Here is a 21,732-nt window from a genome sequence, read left to right as displayed (position 1 = left end):
ACATAGTATTTTTTTCATGTAAATTTAATCTTTTTTATTTATTATTTAGTTTCTACTTAAAAATTATTTTTAAAATCTCAGAACGTTTAAGCTATATTTTCAGATTTTTAACAGATTCAAACGTAAACTAAATGTTGAACTGTATTAGGGTTTAAGTGAAATTGCAAAGATCCAATACAGTTCAAACGTTTGGTTAGATTACTTCTTGGCCAAATGGCGGACAGTGAAGCAAGAGTTATTGCCTAGTGTAATTGTGAATCCGAGTATACTATATTCTAGCCGAACAAGTTTTATGTGTAGAGTTCTTATTGAAAAGGTTGGTATAGAAGATTAGAAATTTTTGATACTTCCTGGTCTTAAATCTAGGTATGTATTCAATAATCATATAATATTTAATATAATTATTTCATTTTAATTGCTTTTTAGTAGAAAAATTATTTTATATCATTAATTTTTTATTTTTAACCCTGTATGCTATCCATGTAACCTTTTGGTATTATTCAAACTCATGTGATTGAGTCAAACAAATGGACAGAATTGAGTCAAATATTTATCATATGCAATTTTTTCTGAGCTTATGTGTATTATTTCTCTATTGTAACAAACTAAGTAATGTTTTGTTGAAAGCTTAAATTTGCAGTTGTTTTTTTAAATATTTATTTAATAGGATGTTTGTGGGTTTAAGTATTTTTTATATTTTTCTTAACTCATAAGAACTGCTTGAAATTATCCAATATAGTTTTCAATAATCATACTTATATTTTATGAAATTTTAAAAGATATGTACGGGAGTCCAATTTTTATAATTCTTTTTTTCAATTGAAATAGTTATTTAATTTAACACTGTATCATGGAGACATGGAACAATTTTTTTTATAGGCCACATAAATTGAAAATTATTTAATTATGAATTTAATTTGAAGAATATAAAGGTATAAAAAAAACCATATAAAAGCTTTAACGTTTAGCATTAATTCAATGCCTTTATTTAAACTTTGATATTAAACTTTTTTTTAAATTTAAAACTTACCTGCTTATTTTAATGTTAATTTTATTACATGTTTTGGAAGTTTAAATTATATTTTCAGATAGCTCTTTATTTTCTGAAGTTTAGGGAACTAAATGTTGAATTGCATTAGGGTTTCAGTATAATTGCTTAAAAACCCAATATAATTTAAACATTTGGTTGGATTCTTTCTTTGGCAATTTGATGAACTTGAATTATTGATTAGCAAGACATCATAGCTCAATCTTTTGGCTGAGTTAGTTTTTATTGACAAAGCATGATGGCGGAATATTGAAATTCTCATGTCTCAAATGATTCTTAAGCATGAGTATGTATACATTATTATTATTTATAGTATGTGTAGAGTTTGAAATTTTATTAGTTACACTAATATTTTATTACAATAAATATAAGTTTTCCTTTTATTGTAAGGTATGATACCTTGTTAAAAATGATTTTAACAGCTTTTTAAATGGATTTTACTATCAATAATAATTAAGCATTTATTTTTCTTGACATTAGATCAAAATAAAGTTTTCTGTTCAATTATTAAAACGAAAATAAAAGCTTAACTATAATTTAGTTGTAATAAAAATAAATAGTTACAGTAAAGGAATTTACTAAAAGTACCATTAAAACTGAAATAATAAAGCAGTGCAATTAATTCCAAATTGTGTAAATTTCATGCATGAAAATAGCTTTTAATTATAGCTTTTTAATTTTCTTATAAATAAAATCTAGAGGTATAATTACAAAAATGCCAACTCAAAATAATTTTTTTTTAAAACTATTGTAGACGTATTTATTTTTCTTACAGATGATTATTTAATCTAAAAACTTTTTATGTATTCCTTGATTTATGAATGTAATGATTTGACTTTACAATATTGGGACTTTTTTTTATTTTTGAACGAAAAGAATCGCAATTTATTTTCTTTGAAAACTACAAACAAATAAAAAAAATTTCAACAAAAAATCCTTTATGATATTTGGTATTTTTATTTGAAAGTTACTGTAGAAAATGTAAAAATACGAAATATTTAATAAAATAATACTTCACACAGTCGCTTCTTATAAATGTTATGTTTCAAACATAAGTTCTTTGATAATTCTTTAAAAATATTTGAGAACAAAATGTTATATCAATGGTCACTAGATGGCGCGAACATAGAGTACAGACTACTTCAACTTCACTGTGACGCCCTTCAGGTGAAGTGATTCATCTTCCTCCTTTATGTCTATGCCCCAGAGGTATTGATTTGTTATGGGAACATGGATGGCTTTGCCACTCGACAGATTTAACGTGCATCTGTCACCATTTACCACATGGGGAATCTTCAACCCGCAGGGATCAAACCCACGAACTTTTGGGCATGGACTCACTGCCCTACCATATTGTTGTATTTTACTCATTCTTAACACTTTTCTCAAAGGTTATATGGTGTTAGTTTTTCTTTTGATAAAACGAACGGTAATTTATTATTGCAGGATCCTCTTATAAAGTTCTCATGTTTAATAAGGTTCTGGATTTAATGTATAAGTATCTTTGAGTGTAGTATTTAAAGGTCAGCTACTTATCTGGAAAATATAAAAATCTGCCTGTTGTCTAAAATTATGATAGTTAAAAATGAACAAGAAGAGACTTGGAATAGTTAACATGCTTGATATTATTTTAATATTCTTTAACATGGTACGTGAATAAGTTTTGTAAAACAGATCATGAATAAAAATAAAAAATTTGAAATTCAGAAGAAAATAAAACTGCTGGTAAAGCTAATGAAATTCTTTACAATTTATTTAGTCATTTGTTTATATTTTGGTGGCTTAAAATTTTTTGTTATATGAAGATTACATTTGTTTATTTCAAAAGTATGATTTCCATTTAAATTAATTAACTATAATGTAATTAGATTTTATATTATGTGTCTATTATATTTCTTATTTTTTTAAAGATATTTGTTGAACGCTCAAGTAGTAATAAGCATTTGAGTACTATAAATATTGGCCACATAACCAATTCTATACCTACTCATGGAATAGGTGTTATGTTAATTACTCAACAGTAAGCGACTTAAACATTTTTTAATATGATATAATTTTTTAAAATTAAAGTTGCATGATGTTATTGTTTAATTTTAGATAAATTTTGTTCACTAATTTCTGAGGAAAAGTTTCAAATATTTTCCTAATTTCTTTATGATGAGCACATCAAAGTAAGATTAACCCTTTGATGGTTCTAAACGGGTTCAGCTCGCAATCGAATCGTGCTTCATAATGCGTGCAAACGAGTTCTGCTCGGGAGAAAGATTTCGACCAAAATGTTTAGAAACGAGCAGTACTCTTGTAGTGAAATTTTTCCCAATGCTGACGAGTTGAGCTCGTTCGCCGTTATTATTCTGCATTCATTATGTTGCAAACGAATCCTACTCGCGAAATTTAGTTAGTTTTACTGTGTACAGATGGCAGTACGGGTTCCATTAATTTCTTTTCATAAAGAAGCGGGAATTTTTCTTTTTACCTTGTCATTTTTATGCATATTTTGGCACGTTTTTAAGGGTGCTTGTAAAGTAAAATGGCTCACAAACGAAAGCTAGATAATGATGATTATGATACAGAAAGCTTATCAAGTTTTGAGTCTGATGAAGACTTTGTTCACAGTATTTAGGTAATTACTGTATTTAAATGCTTCATAAAGTTTTACATTAGTTGTATTTATTGAGCCCTTTCAATTTAATATTTGTCTTATATTTATAATTAACTATATTATTTATATAATTGATTATCATTTAGAATTTACTATTAAATAGTATCGTTTATTAATTATTTTAAAATGCGTACAAACTATTATTTATGTACTACAAATACTTAAGAAATTTTTGAAGTGCGTGAGGCGAGCTATCTATGGCAACGCCAGAGAGTCCCGCAGTGGACTGATCGTTAAGACACGGTTCCCAGCAGATCACCAAAGTCAAGCATCACTGGCTACGGTCAGTGTGCGGGTGAGTGACCACTTGGATCAGTCTGCGTAGGGACCGAGGGTGTGCGGTATTGGTCCTCGTTAAACTGTGCTACCGTAAAGTGCTCCACTTCGCGCGCAGGTCGTCGGGCTACCGAAGCGGGGGTGCCATCCCCTCCGCAGAGGATCGAAATTGTGATGGCATGTCTTCGGATCATCCTCCGGGGTGTTTCCCAGACCGTCGCCAATAGCCCATTGTGCAGCTCTAGTGCGACGTAAATTAACAACAACAGCATCGCCAGAGAAGGAAGACATTTTCGGAAGAACGACGGGGGAAAACAGCTGCTACTTTCAAATGCTGTTTACTAGTAATACTGCGTGAATTAAGTCAACGAAAACTGCTCATTTCCCTGACCGTCAAAGGGTTAATAAAGGGTGAATTTTTTTACTATTTTGCCTTTACAATAAGAATGATCTAAAAAAATTTGTACTTAAGTAATAAATTAAATAATTAATATTTTTTTACTTCAGTATTAGTGTGTAGTTTAATTAATGACATAATTTTTGTTTACATTTCTTTTCCTTTGACAGGATTTAAGAGAAAACAAGAATCAAAATGGTCAAAAGGTAACAATTAGTGAAATTTTAAAATTTATCCCATCCATTTATTTTTGTTATTATTTAAGTTTTTGAGTGTTTCTAGATAAAATTTAAATTGGCTAGCAATGTTTCATTTAAAGTTCACCTTGTTATTCCATTTTAGTGCACTTTAATTTGTGTTGAAAATTTAATTATGAGAAAAAAAGAGTGTTCCACTTAATATTTTTTTTCCAGTATCTCTTTGATAGAGCTGAGAAATTTCACAGAGGTATTCGTAAATTAGGCTTAACTGTGTGCATGAAGATGGCTAAAGTTATTTGGACCAGTTTCAACTTTTGATCAGTGAAATAAGTATGTTCTTTACATTGTATAAAATGACTTGACTCTTTTGCATATTTTTTTTAGAAATTAAAATTTTTTTGTTTAGAAAATGTAAATAAATTTTTCTGAATGCAAAAATAATAATAAATAAATTATGTTAATAAAAATAAAAAAATATTCATATAGATTACATAATATAATTTTTCCTTTTATTTATTTATTTCGCACTGAATATTAAAAATGTTCCACATATAATATTGCTTGATTGCATAAAACTTCTTAAAAACAAATTATATTTAATGGAAATTTATACCTTTCTTTTTTTCTTCATATTTAATGGAATTTCATTTCAAAACTTACTATTTTCCATTTTTAAAAAAAATAATAAAAAAGGTAAGAAAAAAACCTTTTGGTTCACTTTTTTCTTATCTGTAGCTGTAATTAATTATATATTATTCTAAGCGAAATAATAAATTTAGGTTTAAAAATTTTACTATTAAATTCAAATATGTATATAGTAATTCTGATATTGTCTGATTTGTATGATCAGAAAAAATTGTCCTGAAAATTCTTAAAGATGCCTTAAATGCCTTATCACAAACGAGAATCTCGAAACGCGCAGTTAATGAACCCCTTTTTGACGCGTCCGATTTTGTCATAAATACACGCGGTTTTATCAAAAATCTCTTTTTAGTTATTGTCATAGATTCCATGTTTTTTTTTTTTATTATTATTAGTTTTCGTATGCGATGACGACTCGCAAAGTGAGAAAAAGAAGAAATATGTGATTTTTTTTTCTAGGTATATATTCTTTTACGCTTTGATAGGAGAAAAATTTATTAAATAATCGTTTTTCTTTTGAATAAAAGCTTTTTAAATTTCATAAATGTTACTTTCGTGCATAAAAATTAGTCTTTCATTTCTCTTCTATTGACAAAAGAAGAAGAAAAGGAATGAAGTACTTTAAAAAAAAAAACAAAAAAAAACTGCTTATTGAGGGAAAAAAGATTTCATATAATTTTTTGTCCAGCAATCACATGTCTGTTAATACAATTCGAAAACATTTGTGCGTGCATCATAAATGTTATTTTAATCATAAGTTTAATTTGTGTTATTATAAAGAAAGAGACCTTTTTTTGTAAAAAAAAATAGCGATAGCTCTGATGCCACAAGTACCTTAAGATGAAGATTCAAACGCATTCATGTTATTATATCAATTACTTCAAACAGATTTTAGAAACAATAATAAAAAATGCTAAAACAACTATGAAAGAATTAAAGAAAGATTTTAATTAGTAACATATTAAATCTGAAACAAAAATAACTTTGAACTTAAATAAATTTTATAAGAAAAATCTATTGTAAAATGAATGAATGAATGAAATTGAATTTGTTATTTTGAAAGTGCGACCTCCTATAAAATTTAATACAAATTATTCTAAAGATTAATGTTATTTTATAGGTGCTAGTTCACTTTGCCATGTCTATTTTACGTTTAATCTACTTTTTTTTTCTCTTTTGTCTTCAGTTTATTCCAATATCCTGAGAATTATAATTTTTTTTCTACATATGGAAAATCTCACATGCAATATTTATAGAGTAAATTGTGCAAAAGTTTAGATCTAATTTTTACATTGAAAATATGAAGTTAAACTTTGCTTTATTATTAACATTAGAGAGCTTAGATTCTATTTACTTAATTGTAAAACTACTATAATAAACAAAACAAAAAAAAAGAAGAAAAAAAACTGTAAATAAAATTGCATTTGAATAGGCAATTCATATTTTTTTATAACCGTTGTTGAACAGCCGACCCAATTATTTGGGTTTACGACTACTGATGTTCAACTCCGTAGCCTTGTCATTTTGAACTCAATCCAGAAGACAAAGGAACTCTCCGATTGATTATCGGGAGAAATTTGCCTTTGTTGAGGATTTTTTGATGAAACTAACAGGCATTCGTGTAACATGGAGAGGGAAACCACGAAAACTTCCCACGGTCAGCCTGACGACAAAGTGACTCTAATCCATGATCCGTCTACCGCTGAGGATATTTCTGGTCAGCACTGTGGTCGGTGTAAGCCGACCAGCCATCGCTGGGACTAGAACTCGGTTCATCTCATTGGAAGCCGAACACTCTGATCCATCACAATGAAATGCATCAACGATAAAAAAAAACTGTTGCATTGTCTGCGAAACTAAATATTTGGTTTGTGATGGGTGAAATAATATGAGAGTACCGCAGAGAGCGAATGTTTTGCTTATTGCTACTAACTAGGGGATGGAGGGTTATTTTATTACCGTCGTCTAACAGTCGACCCAATGTAGGTTTTACGCCGTGACCTTGTATGTATGAACCCAATCCAGAGGAACTCCTGGATGGAGTATCGGGAGAAATATGCCTTCGTGGAGAACATTTTAATGGAACTAACCCGCATTTGCGCTACATGGTGAGGAAAACCATGAAAACGTCCCACGGTCAGCCTATCAGCAAGGGGACTCTGACCTATGATCCGTCTACCACTGAGGATGTTTTACATCAGAACTGTGGTCGGTGCTGGATATTTTTTCTTTACCATGTCGATTTTCGCGTGATTTTCACACTGTTCTATTCAACTTTTTCACAATTCATTCAACCAGAGCCGTGGTGATTCAGGGGATAGAGCGTTCGCCTTCCAATGAGGTAAACCGGGTTCGAATCCCATCTGTGGCTGGTCGATATGAATTCCCCATCTGGCTCGCACCGACCGCAGTTCTGATGTAAAATATCCTCAGTGGTAGACGGATCATGGGTTAGAGTCCCCTTGCAGTCAAGCTAATAGTGGGAGGTTCTCGTGGTTTTCCTCACCATGTAGCGCAAGTGCGGGTTTGTTCCATCAAAAAAGTCCTTGAATGCAGATTTCTCCCTAGTACTTGATCCAGGAGCTCCCTTGTTTTGGATTGGGTTCAAAATTATTAGTCGTAAACCCAATAATTGGGTCGGCTGTTCAACGACGGTTATAAAATTAAATAAAATTCATTCAACCACAATCCTTTTCGGCCTTCCGTCAGTCCGTAAGGAATGAAAGCGCCTATCATTTTTTCATGTTTGATGATATAGTTGCGTATACTGAGCTGGATGCGGTGGGAGGGATTCTTGTATTCTCATGTGCAACTCCGCTACTTTTAGTTTAGTTTTATTCAGTTTCATGCTCCATTTCATACCCTCTGAAATGTAACCGAAAAATCTCTCTAATTTCTGTTGATCACCGGGAACATTAAATTTTTTTTTTTTTACATTTTGCCTTGCGAAAGAAAATTTTATTTCTCTTGTTAATTTCATCATTGGTGAAGCGTCATCGTCTTTGGCAAGCTAATGGCTTTCTCGCTCTCTTCTATTTAATAATAATAAACCTTCAAGGATTATGGTACTGATAAATAGTTATATCTGCTTTGGTTTACTACATTTAATGCAGGCTTCGAAATCAATAATAATGAAAGCTTGTGCCTCCACATTTATTTATTTTGAAGAAACAACCCCCCTTTTTTAATAAAAAGATATTGATGTTTCAAAAGATTTACATCAAGGGCGGCGCCAGTAGGGGGTCAGGGGAGGCAATTGCACCCCCGTCGGTCATCGCCAGCCCCACCCATCGGGAAAAATTTAGAGTCTCGTCGGGAAAATAGTCTGGTCACATTTTTTTCTAAATAATATAAAAAAATGCCTAATAAAAATTTTTGTAGTTAATTTTTTATTTTTAAGAATTAGTAACAAAAATTAGTAAAATATATTGTAAATTCTATGTAATTGTAGTTTCACTGCACTACTTGTAACTTTGCTCATACATTGTTAAACTAGAGACCGGATGCGATTAGACATGGTTGAAATTGGCGACTTTTCGAAGTCCCTTAGAAATCCTTTCCCACAGACACATCTTCATTTTCTTGGAACAAAAGCCTGGGGACAGAAAGAGACGCAGGTCCCCTTCTTTACAAATTCTTTTTTGATGTTATGTGTTTATCAATGGTTTATGGGATCACATAATTGTTTTTTGAAATTTTCAAGTAAAATGAAAGTATACGAAAAAAAAATTTCCAATTTTTTTAATACTTTTAAATGAGGAAAATCATTTACTTATTCGGATTCAAGGTTTATATTTTAATCAACGCAATAAATATGCAGTCGGAAAAAAAGAAACAAATTTTTTTAAATTTATTATTATTTTTTATCATTGTCTTAGTAGTAAAAAGATTGTTGATTGATACAGAAAAACAATTAAACTGTTCGTATTCAATATCTTTAAATATATATTAATCAACAGATTCTCATTGACTTATTTTGTGTAGAGTGTATGAAATGGAACACCTTGATTAACTTTTGATTTAATCATATTTTCGCATACAAAGAGTCAATTTTAAGTTACGAAAATGACCAGAAAAGCGCATTCTGTTCTGGATAACCTTCCAAGTTTGTCTATAGTTCAAAATGAGGAAACAGCCGCAATCTGGAAGATATGGTCTGAAGTAAGTTACGGCAGAGAGAGGAAAGTATGGGTCCTTTAATTTTAACTTCACTCTTCTATTATAGCCTATTATCTCGAGAACTTTTTGAGTGTATTGAAAAAATTTTGCATAAAATAACGAAAAACATTTTACACACAAATTTTTAAGTAAAATTAATTTTAAATAATTGTTTGTTATTTTTTATTTGTTTATTAAATAGTTAGTAGTAAAATATATTGAATTGTATGTTCTACATATTTTTACATCCTTTTAATTTCAAAATACAAACCTTCAGTGCAATCGATCAATTAGTTTATGAGTTATCAAATTTTAAAAAAGTCAGTTTGCTTAAAATTTTATTTATTTCGAATTATTCAACCGATTTCATTCAAATTTTGTATTTTACAATTTAAAATTACCTTCCATAAAAATTTGTATATATTTTATTTTATCCGTCGTTGAGTAACCGACCCCAATTTTCGGGTTTACGATTACTAATGTTCAACTCCGTAGCCTTGTAATTTTGAACCCAATCCAAAAGACAAGGAAACTCCTGCATAAGTACCCCCATAGGTATTGATTTTTTATGGGAACCTGGAGGACTTTGCGACTCGACATATTTAACGTGCATCATCAGTATCCATTTACTACACGGGGATTTCAAAAATGGGGATTCAGAATTTTTCCAACGCATATTATAAATAAAAATATAAAAAATATTAAATATTTTATAACTATATTTTTTGCATGGCATTATCTTTAGAAAAACGAATTTTTGCAATTGTATGAAAATTTTTCGATTCAATCAAAACGCAAAACGTTCTTGAGATATGACGAGATTGAGATCATTATCATTGAGCTATTATTTTGACGCTATTACTATGCAATTATTATGAAATTAACAAAAGAGGACAAAAGGAAAGACGTTTTTATATATTTATATCTGATATTAATATTGAAAATGAACATAATTTCACCGTATTTTTCTCTTTCAATCATAATCCTTAAAATTATCAAAGCATATGTATATGGATAACCACCAGCTAAATTACCTTTCTGTATAAAAATGAAAAATTATTTTGCTATTATCAGCAATATTAACATATATTTCAAATGAATGTACAGTGCGCAAAAAAATAAATGGACCCACCGGAATAAATTTTAATCTTAAGTTCGGTTCTTCATCTTCTAGGACTCATTCGTAATGGTACGAGAGGGTGACATCAAATCAGAGCCGTTTTTAAGGATGGGCCCAGTGCCTCGAGTTCTGATGGGGCCCCCGAAAAGTCTAAAGTCACATTGTATTTTTTTTTCTTTTTTAATTGTAACTCATTTATTATTTATAACTCAAGAGGGCCCCTAGATCCCACTTTTTTCTTCTTTTTTTAAAGTTTTATTCAGAGATTTATTCAGATTATTTTTTCTTTTTTACGTAGTCGGATGCTTTTAAAAATCTAATCGAAGTATTTACAAATATAAAAAAATTGTTATTCTTCACTTTTCTAACCAAAAGAGCAATAAAACGCTTTTTCCACTGATGAAACTATCCCCACTTTCGTAGTTACCACCCACAGAGTTGTCAAGTAGCCTGTTCACTTTGGGTCGGCCTAAACTGCGCAAAATTTTCTACCCCCTTCAATCAGTGACTCTCCTCCTCACCAAAATTCGTCATGGGAGGGGAAAGAAAGTAGGAAGTACATTTCAAAAAGACTAGTTAAAAAGGGTAGCTACAAAATTGGCTGTTTTTCGCCAAAAGATATTCTTTCTCAATATTCTCTAGTTCCTTTCCTTTTTTTTTAATTCTTCCGATTGTTAATATAAGCTTATTTTCATAATTTAGAATCAATGTTTTTCTTCCAAGCACATATAATAAATAAATATTATATTGAGAAATGTTAAATAAATATGTTTAAATGGGGCAGAATTGGACGGATTTATATTAAGATCCTTCTTTATAGCTGATAAGTTTTGGTTTCATTCGTTTAATTAGAAGACATATTAAAAATGTGAACCTCTAAATATTATTTTTAAATTTTGAGGATTTCCCCAAAGTGGGAATCAAATACTTTTTCCACCTATTTACTCTAAAATAAGTTTACGGTGAAAGTATTTTTAACAGTTTTTCATTGTAAAGCATATATTTTAGAATGTATAAAAATGTGTAATTTATATTAACCCTTCTTTCAAGAGAAGTTACAGTTTTCTATATAGTTAGAAATTCAATTGCAAGTGGGAGATAATTAATTTTAATATAGCTTCTTAAGTTTCTAATTCGAGCATATTTGTGTTTTGTTAAAAATTTAGATAAAATTAAGGTATAATCAGTTTATTTTATCTATTTACTGCTGTCTGAAATGGATAAATCATAATATGCAGTGATGCTAAAAATATCTACAATATAACAGCGTGAAAAAATTACAAAAAAGTTTAATTAAAAAGATTATGTGACTTTTTAAACTCTGTTTTTGCTTTACTTAACATGCCAATATTTAATGAATTGTGTTTTATTGCAATTCTCAAAGTATCCTCTAAATGCTAATTTGTCAAATATATTATTCTTAATTAAGTGTTCTGTTATGCTTACTTGGCATCTAATTTTATAATCTTCTAAGCCTCTGCTTTAAATTTTGTATTTCAAGTTATCTGAAATAAATTTCTTTGTACAAACTTTTTTATTTTCCTATCGAATTGTTTTAAACTGAATGTGATAATTCAGTGAGACACAAAAACATCATCAATGTTTCTTGTCCTGAAAAACCTTAGAGTTCACAATTGTCCTGATATTCCAGATTGACGTGATAAAAAAAATGTGATCTTGCTTTTAACTTTTTGATCTAATATTCCCGATTTTCGTGTATTTTCTGATCCTGCCATTTTCTACAAGCATGAACTTTAAAAGATTTGATTTGTAGAATAAAGAGATTTTGGTTTTCAAACATTTTTTGTTATTTATTATTTTAATATAAATTGATAATGCTAGTAAAAATTTCAAAATTTAATAGTTCCAATTCAGAGACCGTTTATCAACTACATAGATTAAAGATCTTTTATTGTGTGGTCTGTGGGCTAATAGAAGCACTTAGATTTTAGTTGCTTTTTGAATTATCTCATTTTGTTTAAAATAATAATAAACTACTTAGAAAAAGAAAAGGTTTATAGAATGACAATTTTTGTATTGTAATATAAGTTTTTTTTCTTCTCTTCTTTCTTTTTGCAAAATAGTGTATTTCGTATCTCAGTAATTTTGCCTATGCATTAATTGATTTTACTCTAACTTTATTTAAATTTTTAAGAACCAACATTTAGTAACATTTAATAAACTTTGTTTTAGTAGAACAAAATATGTCTTTTTACTTTGTCATTTGCTTTTTTTTTAAAATTAGTTTAACAATGTATACTGTTCCAAAATATATCTTGTTTTTTTTTTAAATTTGTTCTGATTTTTCTTTGGTTTATTATGAGGCTTAGAAAATATATTCTAAATTATAATTTTTGTTAAATGTTTTATGTTTCACAGCTCTTTGATTGCCTTTTCTGACTGTAGTATTACTTATTTTAATGTAAGAATCTTGTATATTTTTAGGCCTCTTGCTTATAGTACTTTAGATGATCTTGTGCATCATGTGAGACAACATATAGTGGCCTCTTGCTTAATTGTACTTCCATATGCTTTTATTCTTTAAAATATCAAAAATCTTATAGACTAAGAAAAACCGTTAATTGTCTGGGAATTTTATTTAAAGAAAAATAAAAGATGGAAAAAATACAATCTTAGGTTAGAACCTGGAAAAATCGTTCAGCAAACCTAGAAACTAAACAATCTATTTCAAATTGGACTATAGCACTAAATAGCCTATAAGGTTCAAAGTAAATAAGTTCACCATTTGTTTTTATTTTTTTGTTGTTAAAATTCTGTAGTAACATTGTTGAATTTTTGAATTATCGAAATTGAAGTATTAATTTGTGTTATCTTTTTATAATTGTTTCTGTAGCAAAATAAATAAAAAAATGAGGCAAAATCAGATCTGCATTTTCCAATAGTCCTGCTATGGACTGAGCGTTATGACTCGGTTCCCAGTTGATCACCGAAGTCAAGCATCACATGCTTGCATGTGCTTTTGTTCTTTAAAATATCAGGGTTTTCACTGGATAAGGAAGACCTAGAAATGGCTGGGAATTTTATTTAGGGAGAAAAGAGTCGGGGGAAGGATGCAATGTTTGGCCAAAATCTAAAAAAAAAATTTTTGCAAACCTTGAGTGTAAATACTCACTTGAGTGTAGATAACCAATTTCAAAATTTGCAGTAACAATATGTAGCCAATGAATTTCAAAATAAATAAGTCCAATATCTATTACTTTTATTTATTAAATTCTTTTTGATAAAATTTTACTGCAACATAGTTGAATCTTTTTAGAACATTGAAATTAGAATGTTAATTTATAAAAAATACTTGGTTTAACAATTTATGGTTTTAAATTTTTTCTTAAATATAACTATAAATCCAGATCAATAATAAAAAAGTTCTTTAAAATTAAGTTTTCTGTATAAATAAATGTTGATTTTTAATCATTAGTAAGAAGTTTGATAGCAGACTGTATCATTGATATGACTCTATTAATAAATTATGTTTCAGTGAGCTTTTCAGTTTCTAGTTTTTATGCAAAATATTGCTTTTGTTTATAATTTATATTTATGTAAAACCCTTCTAGGGAAATAAAATACATTTACAAAATTTAATATTAGGCATATTTCTAATTAAAAAATTAGTTTCAATAAAAAATATATATATATATATTTCTAAAGAAATATAATCTTGAAAATCTATGTTTTAATCCTATAAATGACTTGGAACCTTGAATATAATTAATGTATAAAATCCCCATATCTGTGTATTTGTAATATTTTTTTTCATTAATATCAGAATCAATAATTTTTCACTGTGCATTCAAACAAAAGTTTCTACGCTAGAATTTTGAAACAACAGTATTTAAAAAAGCAGGCTCAAATATTTTTAGTTTCTTTTTCTTCCTAATTTTTAACATATAATATTTTATACATTGTGTGTAAAACATTTTACACCATCAATAATAATTTTACAATCAACTTTAAGAATATTTTATTAATTTTTGTTCCTTGACATTATTTGTATGTGTACCCATCCATATATGTCTTGACAGGGCTCATAAGTTTCAGATTAATAAGTAGGTATAAGTTTAAATAAAATGAAAGTCAAAGTATTTCAAAGTATATCTTCTATAAGACTAATTTCTTAATAGTTTTTTGAAAAATGTTGCAATAGATTTAAAGAATGCATTTAGAAACTTATATTTTTATTCATTCAAAATAAGGAAACAGGTATGCAAAAAAAGTCTATCATTAAGGTGTTGAAAGTGCTGTAGTCGCACAAACACATGAATGTTTCTGTATATTTCATTAAATCATTATTTATTAACTATTAAGAAAATTGTTATTTTGTTAGTAATTTTTTTTTAATATAAGTGAAATGTTTCATTGTTTTAAATGAATATATTTTCTAATAGTTTTTTTTAGTTTCAGGCAAAATTTGGTTTTCCTGCTTCTCAGGCAGCTAATTATAACATAGCAGAATGTAGAAGCTTAGTCAAAACTTTAGTATGTTCATCGAAAACAGTTGCTTGGAGAATTACGGCTTGCAAGTTTTCTGGCGGTAAACTTTATTTACCCCTTCTTAGAAAATTTTGTTTTAATATGACTATATCCATAACCTATATGACTATCCATAACGTATATACATAGGAAATCTTCAACATGTACTTATTGCAACGCACAACAAGACATCCATCACCTAATTTTTCAATGTCCGAAATTTCAAACACGACGAGGCAACAATTTTCACAACAAAACAGAACACCAGATTTACTCTAACCTGACCTGCAGATCAATCATCAAAGACATTATCAAAACAACTTTGGAAGGTACATTAAACCCACTGTAAATTTTTACTAACTCTGGCCGTCCAACTACCGTATGGATCAGCGTTTCCATATCCCCTGAGTCAACTCCAATTCTCTCGCTTTAATTACCTCATCACTGGAGACTCTGGTTCAGCGATTTTGATTTTTAGCCGGGATGACTATCCTTAAAACTGGACTTTTAGTGACTTTAAAAAAATTTTTTTTTTAAATCTCATGGTGTTCTTAGGTAGGATTTGAACTGTCCTCGTCATTCACACCATTTTAATCCACTTTTACTATTTAAACACTAATTTGATGATTTTACTATTTGTAACTCGATTGTTTCCTTAATAGGCAATTTGCCCTATGATTAGTTTTTAAATTTTGTGCCTTTAATATTCTGACTAATTGAGATAACTAATTTTGTTCAAGAGTATTGTTCGCCCGCAAAGTTTACAGGCTGTTGCCATTTGACTTTTGTATCTTATGTATTTTATGCATTTTTTGTATTTTATGTTCTTTAATGTTTTTTTTACTTGGTTTTTAATAAACATTTACCCGTATGCCCTCAATTGGGGCAGGTCGGGGTAAATATTTTCATAACGTATATACATACCCATATGACTATAGACATATCCTTTTATTACAAGTTTTATTATCTGGTGTAGTTTAGCTACCATTAGAATTATTAAATTCCAATTTACTTGTATATAAGACATGTTAACTCGATTCTATCTGGAGGTACCTTTGGATAGATAACAGTTGTCACTGTCAGTAGCCTAGCTGTACATTGGTGACTTTTCGACTTGATCTGAACACACATACCTCAACAGAAATGCCCACTTTGATATGAACACTCCTTCTTTGACAGATGGAACACTGTGAACAGGTTGACTTGCTATTTGTGACTGTGACCTTGCTTTCCTTACGCTGTTGCTACACAGCCTTGATCAAAAACAACAGCAGCCCACACACATTCGACTGCTAATTGCAAAACAATGCTTTAGAAGTCTAATATTAATCCTAATGGGATATTTCAAACTGTTTTACATATTCCTCAATGTACATGCTTTATTGGAATTGCATTAAAGCATAGTTTATCGAAACCAGGGCTCGAAAAAACTCAGAAATTTTACCCGTCCTCCTTTGAAACTAACCCGTCACTTCTAAATAAATAAAAAATATAATTTTCTCTTATTTATTACAAACATTTATATAAATTGCACAATGAATTAATAGTTATTGGGATTACATTATACAGTAATAAAAGAAATACTGGGTTACTAATAGTTACCTAGTATTTCTTTTATGAAATAATTTAAATGACAAAGATCAAGTTATCTGGAATGTCAATTTATCCGAGGGTACTGCGTTATTTAAATGAATCAAATATGACGTTTGCCAGTTTCACAAACAAGCCAATGATTTACAGAGGTTTCTGCACAGAAATCTGAAACGGTTTTCCATTAGGTAGATTTTCATAATTGCGTTTAACGCTTCTTGTTTATCAATTCCACCATGCGCAGTATGTTGCTGTATTGTCGGTCATTTTGCTGCATTAGGTCTTTATAAATAGCTAGGGTTCGGAGGGCTGAAGTTTTCTGGTATTTAACGGTGTTATGTATCTTAAGTTTTAATGACACCCATTCTTGAGAAAAATTTTCTTTATCTACTGCTTCAAAAAAGATTGTAAGATAACAAAAATTGAAAATGTATCATGAACATTAACAGGGAAAATGGCCGTCCGCGCGGACGTCGGATTTGAGAAATTTGTTGTCCGCTGGGAATTTTTGACCGACGAGGACGGGTGGTTTTTCGAGCCCTGGCGCCGGGCATTCAGCTAAAACAAGCATTCAATATATCAATGGAACGCACTAAAGCTTTATATCAATTAGCAATTAGTTTAAGATAATTACAATTATAGAATAATTATTTTTATTTTAGAATGAAATGCTTTAAAAGACAAATATCTGTTAATGATAAATATTAAATCAAGGAAAAAACATAGCCCATATTGAACTCTTACGAATTGCCCCTGTTAAATTTTGAGACAGAAGAAAAAATTAAAGCCGGATAGATTTCCGAATCACCTTCTAGTTTTACTATTTAAATAAATTGGTTTCGATGTCTTTCACCCGCCTGTCTCATTAGTGATTCAGCATATTTCGATATCTTTTTTGTTTTTGATCTTACTTAATATTAATTTGTTTGCGACAATTAATTTGTATACCTTTTTTACTTAATTTTTTTCAAGGAGTTTAAAAATATAATATCGAGGGCATGAACGTAAATTAAATTGGATTTTTTTGTATGCCTTTTTTACTTGCATCATCCACACACCCACACGCAACTGTCTGCTCTAAATAATACGAGCATGAAATGAGATAGTGTGGAGTTATTTAAATTTATATTCAAAAGTATTAGTTAATTGTGTTTTGAATTGACAATTTCAGTCATTTTTTAGGTACTATTTGAAACTGCAGCATATCATATAAAAGCACTAAAAGTAACATTTGTGCAATTTTAAATTGAAATAAAAAGGAGTTACGATCCTTAGAAATAGATATTAAATAGTTTTATATGCAAATGATGGGTCAAAATTACCTTTTAAACAAATCAAAAAAGTCTTTTACCTCTTAAATTAAAAAAATTGTTTATTTTTAAGTAATTTATTAATACTCAAATTATTTAAGAGATGATATGTTCCTTTCTAATGACAACGAAGTTTTTATTTTATCCAGTCATTTATTTATATTTTTTTAATTTACTTCTTATTTGTTTTTGTTTTATTAAATTTAATGCACGGGCTTAAAATTAAAACAAATCTGTCAAAACTTCACAAATAGTTTTGATTTAGGATTTTAAGAAGTTGTTTCGACTTTGATTTAAAAGCCTCACTTTAAACACATAATAACAAGAAAACTCAAGGAGTTAAAAATAGAAACAAGTATGATCGATAAACAACAAAACCATAAGCTATATAAATAAATGAAATTTGTGTAAGAAATGTAATATTTTACAAATTAAACATATTTCATATTTAGGCAAAACATAAAAATTAGGTCACACAGGAGGATTGAACAATTTTTTTCAAGTACAATTAAGTAAAAGATAGAGTAAAAAATGAGTAAATTAAGTCAGAAAATTAATGTTAAGCAAATTGCGGCGCAAAAGAAATAATGCATACTTTACTTTTAAACATAATCGCATTTTCTCGCGCTTTGTTATGTTATCTGTTAATTATTCTTAAGCGATACTTATCTTATGCGTTACGTTTTATATTTTCCGAATTTATTCTTATGAATTACATCAAATTTTTTTATGCGCTACTTTTTTCGTATGCTTTACTTATGCATAATTTTAGGAGTTACTTTTCTTTGAGTTTGTTTTTACAAATTTACTACAGTCTTGCATTTAAAAAAAAAATCATAAGTTGTATTATTCGTTTGTGCCTTACTTTTCTTTCAAGAGTGTACGCATCTCATGCGTTACTGCTAAGCTTTTACTTTTCTTATATTGCGAGTTACTTTTTTTGCCTTAATTTTTTATGTATTAGTTGGGTGTAAATTGAAGCATGAAAATATTCGTAGCTTATTTTAAAAGATATTTTTTCTCTATGCCTTACATTTACATGATTACTTTTATTACGTGTTAATTGTCAAGATGCTACAATATAATTATATGACATTTTTTACTTTCGGCGATTTTTATTTTAAAGGATAGACTTCACGCGTTAAATGAGATGCTTCGCTTTGCAAAAAAACTTTTATATATCAATAGACAAAAAATGGCTATATATACGTTTACTCTTTCATGCTTTGCTTTTACTTGTTACACGCATTATAATTTCTTATCTTACCAGTACTTTATACATGATGTTGTACTTGCCCTTCCTTTTAATTTTACTCATGCGTCTCCATTACAGATTTTATTTTGAGCATTAATATTTTTAATTTACGTGTTTATTCTTATTATGTGTGTTTTCACTTATCCCATTCATTAATTACTTTTTATAAGCTTCTTTTAGTTTTGCCCGATATTATATATTACGCTTTACTTATCTTTATTCTCTCGCTAATTCACGAGTTTTATGTTTAGGCGTTTTATGTTTTATTTTTATGTTTACTTCACTTAAGTCTGTTTAGCTTGTGTCTTACTGTTTCACTTTTGTTTACAGGAACCATAATTTTCTAATAATTATTATTTAGTTTGTCCAAGCACTTACTAGAATATTAGTATTTACCAAACTAATTGCCTGTTTAGAGTGCTACTTTTTACTTTGCAATAAGTGAATTTGTAACCAACGCTCAGATGTAATTACACAATGACTGAAATAGTATCTCTCTTTTTTAACTAAGCCAATTTTTTTTTTAATTTTATGCCATTTGATTGCCTCAATATAAGGGTCTATTGACCTAGAATGGCAATTTATATTTTAATTTGCTTCTAATATTGCTGGTGCTTTAAATTTAATTGTGCTTTTAATCCATACTTTAGGATCTGTTGAACTGGAATTTTCATGACATACATGCCAGATATATTTGTCATGTTTTCTTAAAGATATAATATTCTGACTAATTGTAGATGGCTAATTTTGTTCGCCCGCAAAGTTTACGAGCTGTTGTCATATGACTTTTGTATTTTATGCACTTTATGTTCTTTACTTGGTTTTAATTAACCGTATGCCCTGAATTGGGGCAGGACGGGGTAAATATTTTCATCTCTTATCTAACTAAGCATGTTTACTTGTAATAAAGCAACAAAATGAGAAAGTATATTTCAATTGAATTCTATCTTACAAAAATTATGTAAATTTTACTTTATAAAGCAATTAACTGAGATTTCGAAAAAATTAAGATTCAGTTAAAAGTTTACGGTATGAATTTTCCATTGTATTTTAGTTTCAAGAATATAACATTTGTGTTTTACTCTTATTTTTAGAACCTTATTTCATGCTTTTGGGGGTAAAGGAAGATACACAGACGCCATACATTTTAATTACATTTGCAAGAATCAGCTGTAAAATATTTGAAAAATAAATTTACATTTAAATAAGATAACTTAGCAGACTTAACATATTTCAGTCCTTTTTATGTATACACGAAAGATATGCGATTACTTCATCAAAAATAGTCTTCTTTCAACGAAACTTACTCGCTCAAATCTGTCTAGTTACTTGAATTGTTCGCCATCGTAACACTTGGAAATCCTTTCAGTTTCTCGAAGATCTTAAATTGTTCTTGCATAAATAGGAATATTTGCATAGGAGCCAATTTAATGTACGATGGAGACTGTAACGAACACGACGAGGATGGTATAAGCTGAATCATAATGTACTATAATCTTCCAAATAGTTCTGCGACTTATCGATTTTAACAATCACTTCTACAAATCGATATCTTTTAAGATCCTGTAATAAAAAGTGCACTATTTAACCTCTTTATAACATGCTCTTACAAATTTTACTGTTAAACTATCAGTTCGAAATGGTTTTTTTAAAACTAAACCAATTCTTATTAAAGAGATGTAAATTCGTACTTTATTATTATTATTTTTTGTCCGACTGAATGTAGTGAAGAGAATTATTACGCTTGTTAAAAGATCTAACGATTTTTGTTTGTTTAACTAATTACTCACCAAATTTAATTAGATATAGTTTTTCTTTATGCGTGGCATTTTTATGTTTTTAAACCTAACATTTAATCCTTTGCCCTACATTTTACTTGTTACTTTTCATTTAGCGGTATCTAGTTAACCTTTACTTTTAAGTTTTGTATTTTTCGCGTTTACTTTTTTAATAACTACTTTAATTTTTCTTCTGTGTTACTATTAGAGTATGATTTTCTTACACATTGCTATAACGCACTATACTTACTTTCATGCGCTATTGACTTTTATGTATTACTTTTCTGTACGCCTTACTTACCTTAAGAGTTACTTTTAATTTTATAATGCGTTATTTTTTTTTCTTTTGATATTTGTAACTTTAACGAGTTTCCTTATTTTGCACATTACTTTTAATTTCGAGATTTTCTTCGTTTCACGTTTTACTTTCATTTATGCTCGACTTCCATGCGTTTTCATTTTTCAGACGTCACTTTTACTCGTTACATTCCTTATATTAGGCGGACCGGAAAGTAGTGTTTCGGCGCATTAAATATTCGTTAGTCTTAAAAAGCAATTCGTTTCTTTTCGATCCGACATTGAAAGCTTGTTGCTAACGAGGGTTATCTTATAATTTTTACTCCTTACTTATCTTAACTTTTCTTATTTTAAACACCATTTACTGTACACTTTTTCCTCTCTTTTATTTTATACGTTACATTTACACTCTTACTTTTCGATGAGTTTTTTTCTTGTTTATTTTTTATGCGTAACTTTTCAGTTTTCCAATTTCTTTAAGCTTTTCATTTCTTTACGCTTTGCTTTCACG

General features: G+C 29.0%; 3 protein-coding genes across 7 annotated transcripts in view; 1 reads left to right on the top strand and 2 right to left on the bottom strand.

The window, feature by feature from the left end:
- The window catches only part of LOC147816935 (uncharacterized), a 266,782-nt gene that overhangs the window by 174,277 nt on the left and 70,773 nt on the right, over positions 1-21,732 (bottom strand). The window lies entirely within an intron of this gene.
- LOC147816936 (uncharacterized) lies at positions 2,077-15,906 on the top strand. 3 transcript variants are annotated; one of them, XR_015429585.1, is made up of 5 exons: positions 4,023-4,397; positions 4,554-4,589; positions 4,797-4,913; positions 12,949-13,021; positions 14,917-15,906. XR_015429585.1 is itself a non-coding variant. In XM_087152948.1 (4 exons), the coding sequence occupies exons 1-3, from the start codon at positions 2,271-2,273 to the stop codon at positions 4,899-4,901; spliced, it is 348 nt and encodes a 115-aa protein (XP_087009074.1). In that variant the 5' UTR covers positions 2,077-2,270; the 3' UTR covers positions 4,902-4,913; positions 14,917-15,906. The 3 variants fall into 3 exon arrangements, 1 of the variants encoding a protein (XP_087009074.1); XR_015429584.1 differs by lacking the exons at positions 4,023-4,397; positions 12,949-13,021 and adding an exon at positions 2,077-2,439; XM_087152948.1 differs by lacking the exons at positions 4,023-4,397; positions 12,949-13,021 and adding an exon at positions 2,077-2,477.
- Positions 20,231-21,732, bottom strand: part of LOC107443274 (coatomer subunit gamma-1-like) — a 57,691-nt gene continuing 56,189 nt past the window's right edge. For 2 of the 3 annotated variants that reach the window (XM_087152966.1, XM_087152958.1), the window contains one exon: positions 20,233-20,709. The gene's annotated coding sequence lies outside the window, so the exon portion shown is untranslated. Of the gene's footprint in view, positions 20,710-21,732 lie in introns of all 3 variants that reach the window. The other variant, XM_087152962.1, reaches the window with a different exon arrangement.

The sequence above is a fragment of the Parasteatoda tepidariorum genome, chromosome 1, assembly GCF_982258835.1.
Source record: "Parasteatoda tepidariorum strain Cologne lab strain chromosome 1, Ptep-v5.0, whole genome shotgun sequence".
NCBI lineage: Eukaryota > Metazoa > Arthropoda > Arachnida > Araneae > Theridiidae > Parasteatoda > Parasteatoda tepidariorum.
Note: the sequence above shows the minus strand (reverse complement) of the source record. Positions and strands in the feature narration are given on the sequence as shown.